At 41.4% G+C, this 19,951-nt stretch overlaps 1 protein-coding gene across 2 annotated transcripts in view; it reads right to left on the bottom strand.

Moving 5' to 3' along the window:
- Positions 1-19,951, bottom strand: part of SRGAP1 (SLIT-ROBO Rho GTPase activating protein 1) — a 295,760-nt gene that overhangs the window by 142,818 nt on the left and 132,991 nt on the right. For both annotated transcript variants that reach the window (XM_040233367.1, XM_040233368.1), the window contains exons 2-3: positions 12,881-13,076; positions 5,349-5,511 (exon numbers count right to left, since the gene is read on the bottom strand). In XM_040233367.1, the coding sequence (XP_040089301.1) occupies positions 5,349-5,511; positions 12,881-13,076 (359 nt within the window). The remainder of the gene's footprint in view (positions 1-5,348; positions 5,512-12,880; positions 13,077-19,951) is intronic.

Here is a 19,951-nt window from a genome sequence, read left to right as displayed (position 1 = left end):
GTACTTTATGTCATTACTATCAGTGAAGAAACAAAATAAATTATGCCAGTACACATATCTATGCAAAATAAGGATAAAAACATTAATAACTTGAAAACAACCCATGGGGAAATGATAGGCTTCCTTGATGGCTCAGACGGTAAAGAATCTGCCTGCAATGCAGAAGACCTGGGTTTGATCCCTGGGTTGGGAGGATCCCCTGGAGAAGGAAATGGCAACCCACTCCAGTGTTCTTGCCTGGGAAATCCCATAGACAGAGGAGCCTGACGGGCTACTGTCCATGGCATCACAGAATCAGACATGATTGAGTGGCTAACAATTTCACAGATAATTTAACATATTTGAATGCTACTTTTTAAAGTTTTTTGGCGACATGGCATGTGAGATCTTGGTTCCCCAACCAGGGATTGAACTCAGGCCCCCTGCACTGGAAGCACACAGTCTTAACCACTGGTTTAGTCGCAAAGTTGTGTCCAACTCTTGAGACCCCATGGACTGTAGCCCCCCAGGCTCCTCTGTCCAGGGGATTCTCCAGGCAAGAATACTGGAAAGGGTTACCATTTCCTTCTCCAGGGGATCTTCCCCACCCAGGGATCGAACCCGGGTCTCCTGCACTGCAAGCAGGTTCTTTACTGACTGAGCTATGAGGGAAGCCCACTGGGCCACTAGGGAAGTCCTCAAATGCTACCATTTTATGGTGCTCCCTTCTAAACTACACACTTGTATTAAACATTCTTAGTGTTGCTAAAGAAGAGCATGTCATAAAGCGCATAAATAAAGTGATTACTGCATGTTAGCTGTGGTCTTTGCTATCACAATGGTGAATTGCTGACATTAATTACATTTTTATGTGTAGCATACAAACTGCACATTTTCTGGCTACAGCACCAACCCAGATGCTGACTACTCTTCAGTCATGAGTAATGGAAAGAAGGCAGCAGAATCTCATCCCTCCAGGAGGCAGGGCTGGAGCACAGGGCGGGAGGCACCTCACCACCCCTTGTCCTTCAGGGAAGAAGTGAGGACTGGTCAGGCTTTAGGGCAACCAATCCCCAGCACCACAACCAACTAACCCCTCCCTGCCACCAACTGCTCTAGGTTCTGAATGCCGCAACAAAAGTTTCTGTTTGCCACAACTAAGATTCAAGACCTGATGCAGCCAAATAAAAAAATATGGGGAAAAAAAAAAAAAAGACTGCCCAAATGAAATAGCAATCGGGGACTTGAGAGGCACAGAGGTGCTCTCCAACACAGCTATTCACTGGGTTATCCCTAACTTTCCATTAACTGTTGAAATGCATGGACCAAAATTTTAATTTGGCTATAAGAAAGGATATTGGAGCATTTCTCAGTCTGCTTAGAAATATGCTTTGGAACTTGATAAAAAGTGATACACGAATAACATGTTATGATCTGGACATGGTCATCACAGTTGTGTTACATAGTCTCTTTAAAATGAGGACATATTTAGGATAATGTCTGGTGTAAACTCATATTACATAATTATTGTAGGTGTAGGGAATAAGTGTTTACAGTAAAGATAATACCAAAGATAACCGCTAAAAATTAGACTGTATTAGTATTAAATTCAGACACTGGGGTAAATAGCTTTCCATGCACAAGTCATGAATTTTCCATACAAGTATCTGAAATAAGTGACTATATGTACTTTACAGATGTAGAAACTGAGATTTAAGAAGTTTACCAACACTTCCAGGTCCACATAGATAACGAGAGATAAAATCAACATTCATACCCAAAATATCTGATGTTAGAGCCTTAGAAATGAATCAGTATGTTATTCTGATCAATAATACAGCTGTGTAAGAGGTTGCATCTGTCAAGCACTTAGCATCTATCTGGGTCTGAATCATGTAGATGTGGGGTTATTTTTGAAAAATGAGGAAGTCACAAAATCCCCTGAAAGAAGAACAAGCATTATGCTACAGACTCCACAGAAGTTCTAAAGGTTATTTCAGACTGGTTCTGATCACTTCCTTCTATTCTGACAAAAAAGTATGCTTCTGGAACCATAGTAATAGAAGAGCTGGAGGAGGAGATGGCTTGGCAATTTTAAAAAGGCAAAAAATACTAGTCTTGGTTTTCAACCTAAAGGGATATGAAGTTCTCTAGACTTGACAGATGTGGGTCTTGGCTTCTTACCTTCCTACATCTGTAGATGATAAATGTGTCCTAGTGGGCTGATCTGGCTCCTCAAGACTTTCCAGTCTCTCCCTCTCTTGTTCTTAGATTTTTCAGCAACAATATGGAACAGTGAGTTATGTCATCTACTGGGTTTGCTTGAGGAGCTAGAATTTGATACCTGTCATTGTAATGACGGTTAACTTTCCAGCTGATCGGCAAGAAGAGGTGAGAACACTGTTCACTCTACTAAATGCTGAAGCAACCAGGAGTCTGTTATAAATAGAGAGCTTCTAAGGAGATGAGTCCCAGACAATCTGGATAAGAGGACGACTTCTAGGCAGCAAACAAGCAGGCACTGTGTGTGTGTTTACTGTACATTCCTCAGGCCCTCTCTCAAGAGCTATATTTCCCCAGCTACTGGGAATATTGGCTGATGAAGCTCACAGCTGATCTCGCTCTTGGAATCTCTGTTGGGAATTACTCTCCAGGAGTGGGAGCTGCCTCACCCCCAAGATTATTTAGCCCCTCCCCAAGGGCAGCTCAGATGTAATCTCTGCAAAACAAACATAAGGCCTCCTTGGTGACAAACTCCAAAGGGCCACCCCAACCTCTGAGCACCCACTGGTTCACCTTCCCCTTCTGCCAGTCCCCAGCCCTCCCCACTCCTGGAGATAGAGGAGTGCACTTTCTTGAATCATCTCCCAAGATCACAAAAGCACAAAGGTTGGGATTCAAGCCCCAGTCCATCTGACTCTCAGCTCTAAGTTTCCATCAACTTGAAGAAGCCCTTGACTTTGATTTACAAAACACAAATCCTTATAGCTTAGCAAGACATGCAAAGTGGGAGCTCGTGGTAAAGAACGTGCATGCCAACGTGAGAGATGTAAGAGACCTGGATTCAATCCCTGGGTCAGGAAGATCCCCTGGGGGAGGGCAGGGCAACCCACTTCAGTGTTCTTGCCTGGAGAATCCACTGACAGGAGCCTGGCGGGCTATGGTCCATAGAGTCACAGAGTCGGATGCGATAGAAGCGACCTAGCACGCGTGCACGTCCTTTCTAGCCTCACACTCCATCACTCACTCCCATACAATCTCTCACCAAATTCACACCAAACTCTCTCCTCTTCCTGAACATGTCATGCTCTGCTTTCCCTGGAACAGTTCATTGTCCTCGTCTGCTTGATGACCATCTCCTCCTCCCACCGGTTTGTCTGTAGGTGTTTCCTCCACTGTGAAGAATTTCCTGGCCCCTCAGGAAGGTTAGGGATTCCCAGGTGGCTCAGTGGTAAACAATCCTCCTGCAGTCCTGGAGATGCAAGAGATGTGAGTTTGACCCCAGCATTGGGAAGATCCCCTGGAGAAGGGAATGGCAACCCACTTCAGTATTTTTGCCTGGAGAATTCCATGGACAGAGGAGCCTGGCCGGCATACACACACATAGAGTAAGGTTAAGATCTCCATCCCTCACGTTTCTAGAGCAGGTTGTATGTTCCCTAATCATAGGGACTGTTAATTTTTTTAAGTGATTCTGTGCAGGCAGGAATATCTTTTAACTCTGTTTCCCAGCCTGGCATTTAAAGATGCTTTGTTGAATGGATGAATAAATGAACTCAGCTGAGTTGCTGGTCCCGGAGGCCTGGACTGAAAGGTTGCCAGCATCCCCGTGACTTGGAAGCAATGTATAGCATCATACAAATTTGGATAAACTACAACCTCCTTGAGCATGAGGACTAGTTTTTCTTTATTCAAGTAGCCTTTCCAAGACCTGACACCATCGCCCACTTATAGACAATAAGATCCAAAAAGCCCACTGAACCAAATGTAGACTTAGCAGAAAGGACTGACATCCGAGAAAATTACTTCACTATCCTAGGTCAGTCTAAACTATTAAGATACACAAGATATTTCTCTGTTTTCTTAATATGCTCTTATTTCCAAATTAAAAAAAAATTTCTCCTTTGTTTGAAATATGCTTCCCTCTATTTAACAAAGCAAAAGACAACTTCAAGTTTGCTAAATTCCAGTTCTAGGTTGGGAATCAAATCTAATGTGGAGATATCAAACATGACTAAGAAGTTTCCCAGCTGGCCTGCACAGTGCCATATAGTTGTTCCTTTGAGACATAAATATACTTTTAATCTACAAGGTGCTTTCCCCCCTACTTTCTGAAACTAAGACTTACTGAATAGAGGTACGATATTAGTACAGACACCAAACACCCCAAGTATGACGCTTAGGATGTGGGGGAGAACCACTGTCTTATAAACATAAAAACTGAAAGCCAGTTTCATTGGACAAGTAGCTGCCTTCTCTACACAAGAAATGGTCCAATTTTGTTATTGCTCTCAACAAAGATGTCCAAACAACAACAGCAACAAACTGCTGAGAGTTGGCTGAGATGGGTAACAATGATAAGAAATCTTAAAAACCCAGCTCCTTTTTTTTCTTTAAGTGGATTTGGGAAGGAGGAACCTCTCTGGCATGTAAGGGACTGAATTTCTGTGCCCCGTGGGATTTCTTCTCTTGTTAGTCTCTCACAGCCTACATTGCTAGTCTGGTGGGAATGAGAAAAGCCGTGATAACATTTTCCCAAGAGAGCGCCACATCGGGTTATCTTCTTCACAAGTCTCTGATCATGTGCGAGCCTAAAACACAGTTCTTAAGGCTTTTCCTCTCTGGTCTGTTTTTTAATAACCTCAGGAAGTCTATCTCTAAGGACAGAGGTGCAATTTGCAAGTACACCTCATTTCAAAATCCTGCTCACATCATTCAGGTCACAGACTCAGTGCTTTACAACTCTACGAGTGTGCATGCTCAACTTTTTATTCTGTGTCTTTAAGGTATCTGGTGTGTGTGTGTTAGTTGCTCAGTCATGTCTGACCCTTTGCGACCCCATGGACTGTAGCCCTCCAGGCTCCTCTGTCTATGGACTTCTCCAGGCAAGAATACTGGAGCGGGTTGCCATGCCCTCCTCTAGGGGATCTTCCCAATCCAGGGATCGAAGCCAGGTCTTCCGCACTGCAGGCAGATTCTTTACCGTCTGAGACACCAGGGAAGCCCCAGAATATGTTTGCTTATTTACTTTTTGAACCTAATCTCCATTAAATACCACTAAGTATTAAAAGCACCAGACTCTTCCCAGTCTTGGTTACGGGCTCAGTGGGTATAGGGAAGCACCCTCTGGTGGGACAGATGGAAGATACCTTTTTAAACATCCTGGTGGAATCCTCACTTATCTGCATGAACCGCATAATCACGTTGTTCAGATAGATGTCACTCAAGGTGGCATGGTCTTTGCTTTCTCGCCTCACTTGGTTCAGGAGCAAATACCAGCAGTTCACTGGAGACAATAAGTTCTGGTCTTTCCTAAGAAGTGAAGAAAAGAGAATTAGCATCAAGTTCAAAGCTGATCCAAACAGCTGAGGGACGTCACTGAGGCAAAACCAGGAGCCGCAACACATGGGCGGCTCTTGTTTCTTCTCCTCCGGGCATAGCTCTTAGCAAGACACTCGACAGCACTGGGCCTGGAAAAAAATACCTGGACCAAGAACAGCAGTCAAAAGCTACAATCCTGACAAAGCCACAGAGCTCGAACACACACACAGTACTCGGGCAGGCCTTCAGCTTTCAGCACCTCATTGAAGAAAGCAGTTTATGTTTATATAAAAATCTACTGACTACTGTCTCACAGACAGACTGTGGTTTGCCGCTGAACACAAAGACTGCTTTGAATGTCCAGGATGCTGCTGGAAGAGATCGGGCTAGGTATACTTTCCATGGGACATAAATGTGAGGATGATTTACTAATCCCCTGAAACTTAACCTCCAGCCTCCCAAAAAGTGTTCCTGGGAAGCAGAACTCTATAGCACTGTCTCAAGACTCATGAATAGAACCAAGAGGTTCACTGGCTTATGACCTGTCACATGTCCTTTTTAAGCTCATTGACCTACTTCCTTGTTTTATTCTAGATAATAAAGTGAAAAGTGAATATAAACCACAAAAGGCAACTTGCAAAAACTCTTACCAAAAAACTCCAATGAAAAGCAATGACTAATAGAGACATTACTGCTTTAAAATATATATATATTTGTTTTTTGCTTTTTACTTAAAAAATCTAACTATTGGAATTTCCCTGCCTGTCCAGTGGTTAAGACTCTGCATTTCCAAAGCAGGGATTGTGGGTTTGATCCCAGGTCAGGGAACTAAGATCCTACATGACGTGCCGCATGGCCAAAATTTTTTTTAAAAATTTATTAAAAAAACCAAACAAACCAAAACTAACTAAAATGGCAAAATGGCACAGAATGTTTTTATCCTAACTTAGAGACACTAGTGCAATTTTCCAAGACATGTTATCCTCCTACTAGTAGTCATGATGATTTATGATTCTGAATATTAACTAAATTAGAAAAGAAACAATTAAATCAGGTCTTTCAGTCCTTACGTCCTTCAGAGTCAGGATTAAGAGTGCATCAAGTCAAAACTCTCTTTAGAAGAAAGAGGAAGCAGGAATGGGTATAAGGGTAGAAACCCCTGATCTAGGGTCCTAGCACTTATAACCACGAGAGAAGACTTCCATTCTCCTAGCTGGCGTAATAAGAATTATGCCCCAACCCAGAGAACCTTCTTTTCCTTTCAAAGCCATTGGGCATGAGGCAGTGGTTCCATGGCAGAATACTGAATTCTTTGTATTGACATTCTCTACCAGCCAGCCCAAAACGTAAATGCTACCTTACAGTAACTTACCTATATACTCTTTATGCTGAAGTAAACCATTCTTTGAGAATGTGGCATACTTTTTTTGTATCCTCATGGTCCTGCCATGTTCAGCATTAAATACATGTTTTTTCATTCACTGAATAAACATTTTTTATTGTCCTAATGGTAGCTCAGACGGTAAAGCATTTGCTTACAATGCGGGAGACCTGGGTTCAATCCCTGGGTTGGGAAGATCCCCTGGAGAAGGAAATGGCAACCCACTCCAGTATTCATGCCTGGAAAATCCCATGGACCAAGGAGCCTGGTGGGCTACAGTCCATGGGGTCGAAAAGAGATGGACATGATTGAGCGACTTCACTCAAGTAGTAACAGTACTGACAACAACAATAATAACAGAGATGGCTAAGTTATCATTTACTGAGCACCTACTGAGTACACAGGTCAAATTCATGGAATATGGATCCATACTGTCTCCACTCAAATTCCAAAATCATTATGTACTAGCTAGGAGATCTTGGCCAAGTTATTTAAACTTCTCTGTGCCTCTGTTGCTTCATTTATAAGATGGTAAAGTAGCAGTACTGATTTTATAAGATGATGAGGATTTTTGAGTTAATATATATATTTTAATGTTTACTAGAATGCCTTAGATTCATAGCAAGTGTTATATAAAGCTGGGATCTTCCTGATGGCTCAGAGGGTAAAGAATCTGCCTGCAGTGCAGGAGACCTGAGTTTGATCTCTGCGTAGGGAAGATACCTGAGAGAAGGGAATGGCTACCCACTCCAGTATTCTTGCCTGAAGAACTCCATGGACAGAGGAGCCTCATGGGCTATAGTCCATGGGGTCGCAAAGAGTCGAACACAACTGAGCAATTAACACTACACTATATAAAGTCAGTGATTTTTATCTAGCAGTTGGTCTAAAACCTACACACATCAACTACTTAATTCTACAATTTAAGGCAGAGATATTTAGACAGATTCCCTCTATCAATGAGGGAACTTAAGCTTTAGCAAGGCACAGTGATTTGTTTAAGAACAAAACTAGTATCGGAGAAAGTCTTTTGAGTCCAGGGAGGCTGATCCAAGCCTCGGTATTTCCACCATGCAGCGGTCAATTCAGGCCAAGGATTATCCTACAGGACAAGCATCCCAAAACTGAGTGAGACCTAGGCTCCTCGGCCTAGCTTAAATGACTAGTAAAGTTAACAGTGCCAAAGATGTAACATTTGTGTCATGAGGAGAAGGAATATTGAGCGTGTACCCGAGGTCAGCTCTCAGCTGCATCAGGGATCTGTCATGTTTCTCATCTGACAGTCACAGAATCTCACTTTACAAGTTAGGAAACCAAGGCTCAGCAACACTGACTCTACCGACCAAGGTCACACAGCAGAGCTGGTATTCAAGCCAGGTCTGTTTGACTCTTTCTTAAAGCTCGTCTTTGGTTTGTCCCCCAAACCTGGTTTTTGTCCTTTCTGTAGACTTATTATCTGCAGTCCCACAGTCAATAATAAACTTAAGGAAAATTCCAAGCTATGTACCTTTTTAAGAAAACTAGTGAACCAGCCAGGAGAAAGAAAAAGTGGCAGCTGACGCACTCAGGGATCAGACCAGAGTGCATGCGCCCAGGCATGCTCTCAGTTCAGAAGCGATTCCCAAGTACAGAACACACAAGGAGACACTCAATATTTACTGTATAAACCAATGGGCTGTCCTCTCATTTGCAATTACTTTTAAACCCGGACAGTTTCTATAAATGCAGATCTAGCACTGGGCTCCAGTCTCTGTCGAGCACACTTGACATCTGCTCACCCTGGGAACCATCACCAAAATTTATTTCTATGCTGGACCAACACTACAGGTTAAAGCGAGCCCAAAATAAACACTAAAAAAGGTATTCTGCAAAAGAACCCCTACTCTCTTTTTTTCTGCAAAAGTTCCCTTTTTTTTTTTCTTATGATGAGAAGAGTTAAAAAAGTTTCTTTTATGGACATAGAGTTAATGTGCAATATTATGTAAGTTATAGGTACACACTTACAATATTATGTAAGCTACAGGTGTACATTAGTGATTCACAATTTTTAAAGGTTATACTCTATTCATTAACTTTATTAACTCTATTTATTAACTCTAAGGTTATACTCTAGTTATTATAAAATACTGGCTATATTCCATGTTACATAATGTATCTTTATAACTTTTAAAATACACAATAGTTCGTACCTCTTCATCTCCTATCCTCATGTTGTCCCTCTCCCCACTGGTAACCACTAATTTGTTCTCTACATATGCGAGTCTGCTTCTTCCTTATTATATTCACTAGTTTGCTGTGTTTTTTAGATTCCACATATAAGTGATATCATATAGTATTTGTCGGTAGTTATCATGCAGCATCTGTCCGACTTATTTCATTTAGCATAATACCCTCTAAGTTCATCCATGTTGCTGCAAATGGAAACATTTCATTCTTTTTTTATGACTGAGTAGTGTCCCATTGTGTGTCTATAACACAGCTTCTGTATCCATTCATGGACACTTAGGTTGTTTCCATTCCTTGGCAGTTGTAAATAATTGGGATGCATGTATCTTTTCAAATTAATGTTTTTTTTGGATATATACCCAAGAGTAGAATCGCCAAAGACACACGGATGGCCAACAGACACATGAAAAGATGCTCAACAGCATTCAGTTCAGTTCACTTCAGTCACTCAGTCGTATCTGACTCTTTGCGACCCCATGAATCGCAGCACACCAGGCCTCCCTGTCCATCACCATCTCCCGGAGTTCACTCAGACTCACGTCCATTGAGTTGGTGATGCCATCCAGCCATCTCATCCTCTGTTGTCCCCTTCTCCTCCTGCCCCCAATCCCTCCCAGCATCCGGGTCTTTTCCAATAAGTCAACTCTTCACATGAGGTGGCCAAAGCACTGGAGTTACAGCTTTAGCATCATTCCTTCCAAAGAACACCCAGGACTGATCTCCTTTAGAATGGACTGGTTGGGTCTCCTTGGGGAAATGCAAATCAAAACCACAATGAGATATATCACCTCACACTTACCATGATGGCCACCATCAAAAAGAACACAAATAGCAAATATTAGAATGGATGTGGAGGAGAGGGAACCCTCCCACCGTGTCAGCGGGAATATAAATTGGTGTAGCCACTGTGAAAAACAGTATGGAGGGTTTTTTTCTTAAAAACAAAAACAAAAACAAAAAAAACTATCCTACTTTTTATGTAGGAGCCAAGGCCACAGAAGGATAGAAAATAAAACTGCAAAGCCAATGGTGAAGACTGATATGTGCTTTTCTGCAACCTCCTACCAGCTGGAGCCCAGGAGTATTTGGGCTTCCTTATTGTCCCATGTGTGTGTCAAGGTGGTGGGGGTGGTGGGGTGTGTGTGAGTGATTTTCTTTTTTTAAAAAAAATTTTTGTCTTGAGGTATAGCCAGTTAACAATGTTGTGACAGTTTCAGGTGAACAGCAAAGGGATTCAGCCATAGAAATACATGTATCCATTCCCCCTCAAACTCCCCTCCCATCCAGACTGCCACATAAAATTGAGCAGAGTTCCCTCTGCTCTACGACAGGTTCTTACTGGTTATCCATTTTAAGTATAGCAGTGTGTACATGTCCATCCCAGACTCCCTAACTATCCATTCGCCTCATCCGTGTGAGGTTCTGCTCTACTGTTTCATGGAGACAGCAGTTCTGCTGCCCCTGACTTTGGGCTGAGATGCTGTGCTATAGGATGGTGATGAGCAAGTCCTCACATCCAGCTCCCTACCTTGCACAGGCCTCCACTTCTGTCCCCACGTGGGATACAATCACCACTCAAGTTTTCAGTTCCCTTTTCCTTTCTGGGCCACTGGAAATTTCCCCTACTTTCCTGTGAGTTCAGTTATAGATTTACAATGATGTCTATTATATTTTTGTCAGCATTTCCAGGAGTTTTGTAACAGAAATATTTCTCATATTATCTAGTTGTTGAAAGACTGGGCTGGCTTTTTAACATCTCCTAAACAATTCTAGTTCCACCTACAGTGTGGCTAGTTCATGCCATCATGGTGAAGGACTTCTGCCTGGTCTCCCTCCAGACTAGGCCCATGTCCTCCTCCAGCCCACAATCCTATCTACAGTTTTCATTTCAAGATGCAGTTCTGAGCTGGTTATTCTTCAACTTAAAAGCCTCTACAAAGGCTTCTCAAGCCCTGAGGATAAAGTCCAGACTTCCTGGTATGGTCTACAGGCCTCTGTGATCAGGCACAACGTACATGGGGAGCCACATAGCTCACTACCTCATTACTTACTCCCACTGGATTACTTACTGCTCTGCAAAGCCGCCCTGCTCCCCTTCCCTCTGGCCCCTTATGCAAGATGTTCCCTTTGCTTGAATGTCCTGCTCTGGGCCCTTACCTGGCTAACAAGTCCTTCAGGTCTTCACTTATGTATCATTTCTTCCAGGACCTTACCTGGACCTTCCCGACCCCACCTCCACTACAGAATGGATTTCCACCAGGTCTCCCTGGTAGCTTGCACTGACATCTTTCAGACCACCTGTATACTTTATTGGAGTTGCTTGCCTACTTGTCTCCCAGATTTAAATTCTAAAGTAAATTTCATTATTGAAAATCTTCCATGTATTTTGTTTAAACAAATGAAGTACAGCTGAGCCCTGAACAACTAGGGTTCAAACTGTGCAGGTCTATTTACATGCAGAATTTTTTCAATAAATTTAACAGCTGTATTTTCACTTCACATATCTTTAAATTAACAAGGTACAGGGAATAGTTTCTGTTCAATTAGAGATCACAATAGGTAGAACTTGGGTCTGAGCCCTGATTCTATCCACAACTGTTCAGCTTCCTGCCTTTGGGCGAGTCATTTACCAATTCCTTTGTTTTTGAGGCAGAGATAACAGTAAACCGACTTTCGATTGCGCAGGGGGTTGGCAACCTAACCCTTGTGGTTATCCAAGGGTCAACTGTCAATTAATTAAGCTAGATCATAAGCATTTTATCAAAGGCCCTTGTTTTAAGTCAGTGTCTACTGCAACCACCACAAATACTACTGGGGCAGGGTATGGGAATGTTAATTTAAGCAACCCTCATTGATTATTTTCATGTAAGATCACTACAAAAATCCTGAGCTCTCTGCATGAAGAATCAGCTACTTAAAATTTGCCTATCCAAATATCTATCTGCCAGTGTTAGAGTGAAGTCAGGAAAAGAAAAACAAATGTCATACATTAACACATATATGGAATCTAGAAAAATGCTGCAGATGAACTTATTCTCAAAGCAGAATTAGAGTCACAGATGTAGAGAACAAACATATGGATACCAAGGGGGAAAACGGTGTGGGATGGATTAGGAGATTGGGATTGGCATATATACACTACTGATACTATGTATAAAATAGATATCCAACAAGAACCTACTATATAGCACAGGGAACTCAACTCAGTGCTCTCTGGTGACCTAAATGGGAAGGAAATCCAAAGAAGAGGGAATATATGTATATGGGTGGCTGATTCATTTCGCTGTATAGAAGAAACTATCACAACATCATAAAGCATCTATACTCCAATTAGAAAAAATTGGCTTGAATCACAAAAACAAAACCAAATATCTATCTGTGTTAGACATCAACTCCTAGTGTATTTATTGGAAACAGAAACACGTCAAGAGAATATTATTAAATATGTAATACATTTATGTTCATAAATTATAAATGCAGAAGGTTGCTTTTATTTATGGGGATATATCAATCAACAATGTTTCAGACAAAAAATGGAAAATTCTAAAACCAATAAAGGGCTTCCCTTGTGGTTCAGCTGGTAAAGAATCTACCTGAAGTGGGGGAGACCTGGGTTCAATCCCTGGGTTGGGAAGATCCCCTGGAGAAGGGAAAGGCTACCCACTCCAGTATTCTGGCCTAGAGAATTCCATGGACTGTAGAGAAGACAGGATATTCTCTTGGAAAGATGAATTTGAGTCAAGCCTCTCTTACTTGTACTGTTGATGATCCTTAGTGCTTCTTGTTTTGGCCATGAATCTTTCTGCTAACTTTTCCAGGTTCCGAGAATAATCCGTCTCAATTTCGGCTTTTTTCCGGAAGAAATCTTGCAGGTCCTGCAGAAGCTGAACTCTCATCTCTGTCTGCTGCTCCAGGCATTTCTGTTGTTCTACCAGTTGAGCTCGGATTTCTAAGGAGAGAAGAAGAGAACCCATTTGATGATTTCAGGAAAATAACTGAAGTGTTTTGGTATGTGCAAGATAAAAATACTGAATCCTATCATACATTTAGCTCTGCACTGGACCTCTGTGAGGCTGCTGTGTTCAGGTTGGGTCTTTAAATAAAGATATCTTCTTACAAACTTATGGTTGCTGGGGGGAAAGATCAGGGGAAGGGATAGGGAATTTGTGATGGACATGTACATACAGCTATATTTAAAATGGATAACTAACAAGGACCTACTGTAGAGCACATGGAACTCTGATCAATGTTATGTGGCAGCCTGAATGGGAGGGGAGTTGAGGAAGGATATACGTATATGATGGGTTGAGTCCCTTTGCTGTTTGCCTTAAAATATCACAACACTATTGATGGGCTAAGTGCGTAGTCGCTTAGCCGTGTCTGACTCTTTGCAACCCTAGGGACTGTAGCCTGCCAGGCTCCTCTGTCCATGGGATTTCCCAGGCAAGAATGCTGGAGTGGGTTGTCATGCTCTCCTCCAGGGGAACTTCCCAACACTGGGATTGAACCCAGGCCTCCTGCATTGCAGGCGGATTCTTTACAGTCTGAATCACTGGCGAAGCCCGTTAATCATCTATATCCCAATACAAAATAAAAAATTTAAAAAAAAGAGAGAGATTTGCTGACCCTTTAAAAGAATGAGCTAAGCCTCAGGAAAGAATGTAATAAATTAGATTAGAAACATGGATTACATTCGCAACACCACAAACATGCATGGAGTCATGAGGGGGAAAAAAATCAAAGGCTTTCAGATAACAATTTGTAACATATGACATCTTTGAGGACATTGTAGTTTTTTAAACAGTGTTTCACCTCAACTATCTTTTTTGAGTTTGAATGGCAAAGAAGTGAGTACCATTTCTTCCAGAATTCTCAACCTTCTCAACTTCTTTGCCAGCTGGCACATACAAACACTGACATCTGGTAATTTTTATTTAGTGCATAAATTTCTAGTTTGTAAAACACATAACTGTAGGGTTTATAGGAATGCCACGCCTAAAAATAATTTCTTTCTATATCCAAATAATCCATTCATTATGGGGTAATCCCTGGATTCTGCTTTATTATTTTGATCACAAGATCAAGAGCTCTTCACTTGGCTTTTACCATTTTCCACACTGTCCCAACTAACTAAGCTTTATCACATATATAATCCCGAAAAGAATCCTTTGACAATTTTAACAAGTTAGGAACATGAACGTTAATCATTTAGTAATTTAGTAGAAACACAAAAGCAAAAGTGTGTCATGCAAAACTATCTGCAAATGACTGTAATGATGAACCATGTGTGTTTTGGAAAAGGAGATACAGTAACTAATAACTACTGACTTGTTTTTGTTCTGAGACTCAGGGCTAACCTCCAAAGACAAGAATATTCATACTGGAAAACTTCTTTATTTCATCTTTCCCAGTGTCAGTGCATACTCCCTAAAAGTGAGGGCTGAATCTAATTCAGTGGATTTAGTAGAAATCGATGTCCAAATAACACCGCCTCAATTGCATCCTATTCTTCAGTAACTGAGCTGACAATACATACCCACATACTTGACCATGTGTAATCAGGGTCTTTAACAGCAGGGCAATCCAGTTCTGAATGAGGAGTCAGGAAATTTACTCAACTTAATAATAGCTAATAATAACTGAATACTTACTGTTCTACACTCTACTGAAGTAGGTACTAATATTATCCTCATTTTGCAATGAGGTTTAATGAGATAACATCCTTCATCTAGAGACTTCAGCTAGTAAGTAGCACCCTCAGGAGCTCTAACCCAGTCTGTCCATCTAATTAATCTTAATAAAATGTTCTGCCTGACTTTCATCCATGCAACATGTTTTAAGAGCGTATAGTGTGCCAGGCCGATATCCTGGCAAAGAAGATACAGCAACTATGATCCTATATCCTGGCAAGAAAGATACAATAACTACAAAACAAGGTCTCAGCTCTCAATTAGGTCATATCCCAGCAGCCCAGTTTTGGAGGAGTGCCAGGAGAAGATAGGAAAGCATTTCTCAAGTGTCCTCTCTTGGTTTTTCCACTTGGAGATTGGGGGACCCTGTTATTTATCTCACAGAAGTGTGGTGAACACCAAAATGAAGACAGATTACAGGTTTTTAACTACCACAAGCAGCAGTTGAATTTTAGTCAATTAAAGAAAAGTGTTTTTCAATACAGTATTATAATCAGCATGTCTGCTAAACTCTGTCCTCCTAAATACAGACCTAGTTTTATTTCATAAAGGAAAAAAATCAAGGGAGGGGGTATTTCTCATTCAAGAATCCTAGCAAGTCTTTTATGATGAAGTAATTTTAGCTCATCTTGCTGGGCTAGCTGAAAAAAAAAAATCAATCATCTTAAGCTGTCAACTAGTTCTGTTTTGTTTTTTAAAGTTGTCTTGGTGCCAAAAAAGAAATAAAAGTAGGTGAGAGTACGAATCTCACCAGAAGCACACAAAAATTACATGGGGTTCCTTCTTGGATCCCATTCTTAGATTTTTCTCTTGTTTGTTTCCTTCAGGGTTTAAAATCACGAGTCAGGGTTTTGAGAAGGACGATCCTCTTTTAAACAGTTAAAAGCCCAACCTCAGTTTGCAGGGAGTAACTGTTACTTCACGTTATCTGTCATTTTCTGGTCAATATAGTCCACTGACAACATTTTCAACAGCAAAAAACTGGAAGGACAGAAACTAGAGAAAAAGTACGTGCCAAAAATTAGAGAAGAACATGACTGATTACTTTTAATTTAGAAAAGTTTGACAAATGAGGAAAAGGTCACCAGGGGAAAAAAAATCATGATATAAGTACTAACATAAGAACTCTCCGGTTAGGAAAGGAAACCCTTTGGATCCCTCATATCACATCAGAGTTGTTAAGCAGCACAATTCAGCAGGTCACCTTCCTGCATATATGCTGTGCCTCTATTAACATGACTTCATCAGATTTGAGCTCACTGAGTACAGCACCATATTTTAAAGATTTTTAAACAAATGAATAAAACAAATGCTGGTCTTATTAATCTTGGTTCACTGCTTAGAACAGATCAAAGACGCCTGTGGAGCACTGGGCCCTGAAGTGAAGTATCAGTCGCAACCCCGTGCACTGGAGCCCGCCAGGCTCCTCTGTTCGTGGGATTCTCCAGGCAAGAATACTGGAGTGGGTAGCCATTCCCTTCTCCAGGGCATCTTTCTGACCCAGGATCAAACCCCAGGTCTCCTGCGTTGCAGGCAGATTCTTCGCAGTCCAAGCTACTAGGGAAGCCCTACACTGTACCAATCCTGTGGTGAGACCACAAGTGGCTATTAGCTTTCTTGAAGTAGTACTGACTGGATTTTTTTCCCCTCAGGTCCAAGCTTCATGTTAAGTTGTTATAGTTGACCAAGCTGTTACTGAGCTCCTATTGTGTGTAAGGCAGGGTTCCTAGGCAATGCACGTGTTTGACACAGCTTCTTTGGGTAGGTAGAGAAGGAAATCCTAAAATGAGAGTATCAATATACTGTGCTCAGTGCTCATAATAAAGGAATGGAAAGAGGAGCTGACTCAGATGTCACACCCTGAAGAATAAGAAGGTTTTAAGACAGACAGCTGTAACTACACAGAACGGGAGAAAATGTTTGCAAATCGTATACTTAATAAGAAAGGGTTTTCCTGGTGGCTCAGCTGGTAAAGAATCCCCCTGCAATGCAGCAGACCACTTGTAAGGCAGGGTTCCCAAATTTGATCCTTAGGTCAGGAAGACCCCATGGAGAAGCAAATGGCAATGCTGCTCCAATATTCTTGCCTGAGAAATCCCATGGACAGAGGAGTCTGACGGGCTACAATCCAATGGGTCACAAAGTCTCACACTGGTGACTACATCACCACCACCACCACCAAATAACTCGAATATCTAGTAACTAAGAGCTCAATAATAAAAACAGAAATAATCCAATTTAAAAGTGGGCAACAGATCTCAATAGACATTTCCCAAAAGAGGATATACAAATGGCTAATAGCACATGAAAGGTGATTCAAAGTCAATCGCCATTGGGAAGATGCAGATCAAAAGCACAATGAGATATGACTTTGCACTCACTAAGATGGCGATCATCAAAGACACCACAAGTTGGAACCCTCATACACTGCTGGTAGAAGTGTAAAACTGTACAGCCATTTTGGAACAAATCTGGCAGTTCCTCAAAGTTTGACATAGATGAGCAAATCTACTCCTACGTATATACCCAAGAGAAAACATATTTCCACACAAAAATGTATAGACAAATGGTTGTGGCAGTATGACTCATAACAGCTGAAATGTGGAAATAACCTAAATGTCCTTCAATGGAACAGAAAGATAAAATGAGGTATGGCTGCAAACGGGGCTGTTATTCATTCATAAACAGGAATGAAGTAAAGGTTCATGCTTACACTGAAAATATAAACTTAGTGAATAAAACTAGTCACTAATGGAAAGTGTGATTACATTAATGTGAAATGTCCAAAAGAGACTACTCCATAGAAACAGAAAGTAGATTAATTGTTGACTAGAGAGCCGGAGGTGCTGGAGGAAATGGGAAGTGATGGCTAAGGGGTGCAGGATTTTTTTTTGGGGGGGGGTGGTGATGAAAATGTTGTCAAAGCTACTGGAGTGACAGTTACAAAACAGTGAACATACTAAAAAAGCAACTGTACACTCTAAATGGGTATACTGAATGAAATATGACATAGCTCAATACAGCTGTTACATTAAAAAAGATAGACTGCCATATCACAATTCCGTGAAATTATGGTTGAGACATTTCTGAGAATGATAACAGCAGTAACAACAAAACGACTCCTATTTCCACACCTAGGACTTTTTCGTGGTTTATCAAATTAGACAACACGGGGCAAGCACTTTAAAATGAAGTCTTCATAAAATGACTCTTGCTTCAGTATTTTTACCTCATCTCAATTTATCTATGATCCAGAATGGTATAGAAAAGATTAACCTAATAGAACATTGAGAGCTTTATCACCATGACTCCCAGACAACTGCATGAAACAGTACAAACTCTTTCAGGCAAAAAAATGCCACCTCAGAGGAGTCTCCAAGCAGCCATTATTTAAATTTAGGGCAGGACCTACTAAATCCTAATAATGGCCATTTTAACAGAGCTAAAATTTACTGTGTTTTTTTTTTTTTTTAAATGACTGTTATTTCATTTCTGTTCTACCAGCACATCACCACAGGATGAATCAACGTCAGTAAGCCAATAAGAATAATACACAAAAAGATGATGCTTTCAAACTACTCAGTTTGGGAAAAAAAAAAAAAAAGGTTGAAATAGTTCCTCTTTTAGCTATAAAAATCTGCTTACTAACACTTACCAAATAAAATGGAACTGCCTAGGAGAGGAGGAAACAGAGGCATTTCTTGCTATTGCCCTGATAAAGGGAAGTCCTAACCCTTAAAATAAATTTGTGTGAGACCACAAAGTATGATGCGTATTTCATGGAAAGACTGAGGCCAGACTGGGATGTTTTGCTAATATGTTACTGACTGATTAGGCCGAGGACATAAAATTGATAGACTGGGTGTGAAACTTGTGATCATACAGCATAAACTAAAACCCAGTAACACTTCTAAAGCATCACAAACCATCTCAATTACTTCCCAGTGTCTGATGTCAACAAAATATACATTGTATGTAGATATAGGTACGTTTACCCAAAGGATATAAGGAACTTCCCCAAATGACAGATGAGAACCCCTGGAATGTCTTGAAAGAGAAGAACCCAATGAGATTCTAACTGCTTCCCTCAATTTTTCACATAGTCATGTGAATATGTATACAACCTAGCAGTTACTGCTTAGCTGAGCACTAGGTACAAACTCGTGAAATAATGCTTTTGGAAAGCCTAAAAAAGCTAGAAATTTGGAACAAAAGATCCACGTGAACTTTATTGTGTGTGTGTGTGTGAATAAGCAAAGGCCATTTCCTCACTAGAAATCTGAACCCAAGATTTCAGCTTCGTTTGCACCCTGCACCTTATGGACTTGTGCTGGAGATATAGCGTCACTTATTACAAGCCACGTGACATGGGGCAAGCTGCTTAACATCTTGAAAAATAAGACTTCCACCTCACGAGATTGTGCTAAGACTTAGATGATGCAAGTGAAAAGCATGCTGCAATCTGCAAATCACTATGAAACAGATGGAGATATTATTATTACTGGTATCATCAGGCTTTCATGAGAAAAATATTTATTGACTATTACCGAGTGCCAGATTCCCTTCTAGTGGCTCTAACTAACAGACTGGAAAGGAAAAGCCCCATTCTCAGTGAGGAGACACCCAAGGCCAACAGATGGTGAGAGTGAGTGACCTCCAGGGCTTTGAGTCACCAACGTCAAGGAGCAATGTAAAGTGTGGGGAGGAAGTGTGTGCGCCCTGGCAAACAGGCAAGCACTGAGGAGGTGGTCCTGAGGCTGGCTTGGCAGTGGGCTGGCAGACACAGAGGGGATGGGCACCCCAGGCTGAAGGAAGCTTAAGCACAGGCACGAGAGAACCTGGCCAAGTACTTCTCTGCGCTACAATCTAACTCTACTTGGTAATAGGCCTAGTCACAGGCTAGGTCAGAAAGGACCCCATGGTAGGCTAAGGAGTAAAACTTTATCTTTTAGGCCAGTTTTCCCAACTGGCCTGATGGTAAGAGCCACCAGGCGAGCTTACTAAAAATACCTATCTGATTCTTTTGGTCTGACAGGACCAGGAACAGAGGATATCCAAGTACCCAGGGTGAATCTTATCACCGGGCAACCTTAGGAAACACCAGTGGGGAGGAACTGAACAATTCTGAACAAGG

This window comes from Oryx dammah, unplaced genomic scaffold (assembly GCF_014754425.2).
Source record: "Oryx dammah isolate SB20612 unplaced genomic scaffold, SCBI_Odam_1.1 HiC_scaffold_29, whole genome shotgun sequence".
Taxonomy (NCBI): Eukaryota; Metazoa; Chordata; class Mammalia; order Artiodactyla; family Bovidae; genus Oryx; species Oryx dammah.
This window is presented reverse-complemented; position numbering and strand designations above follow the sequence as displayed.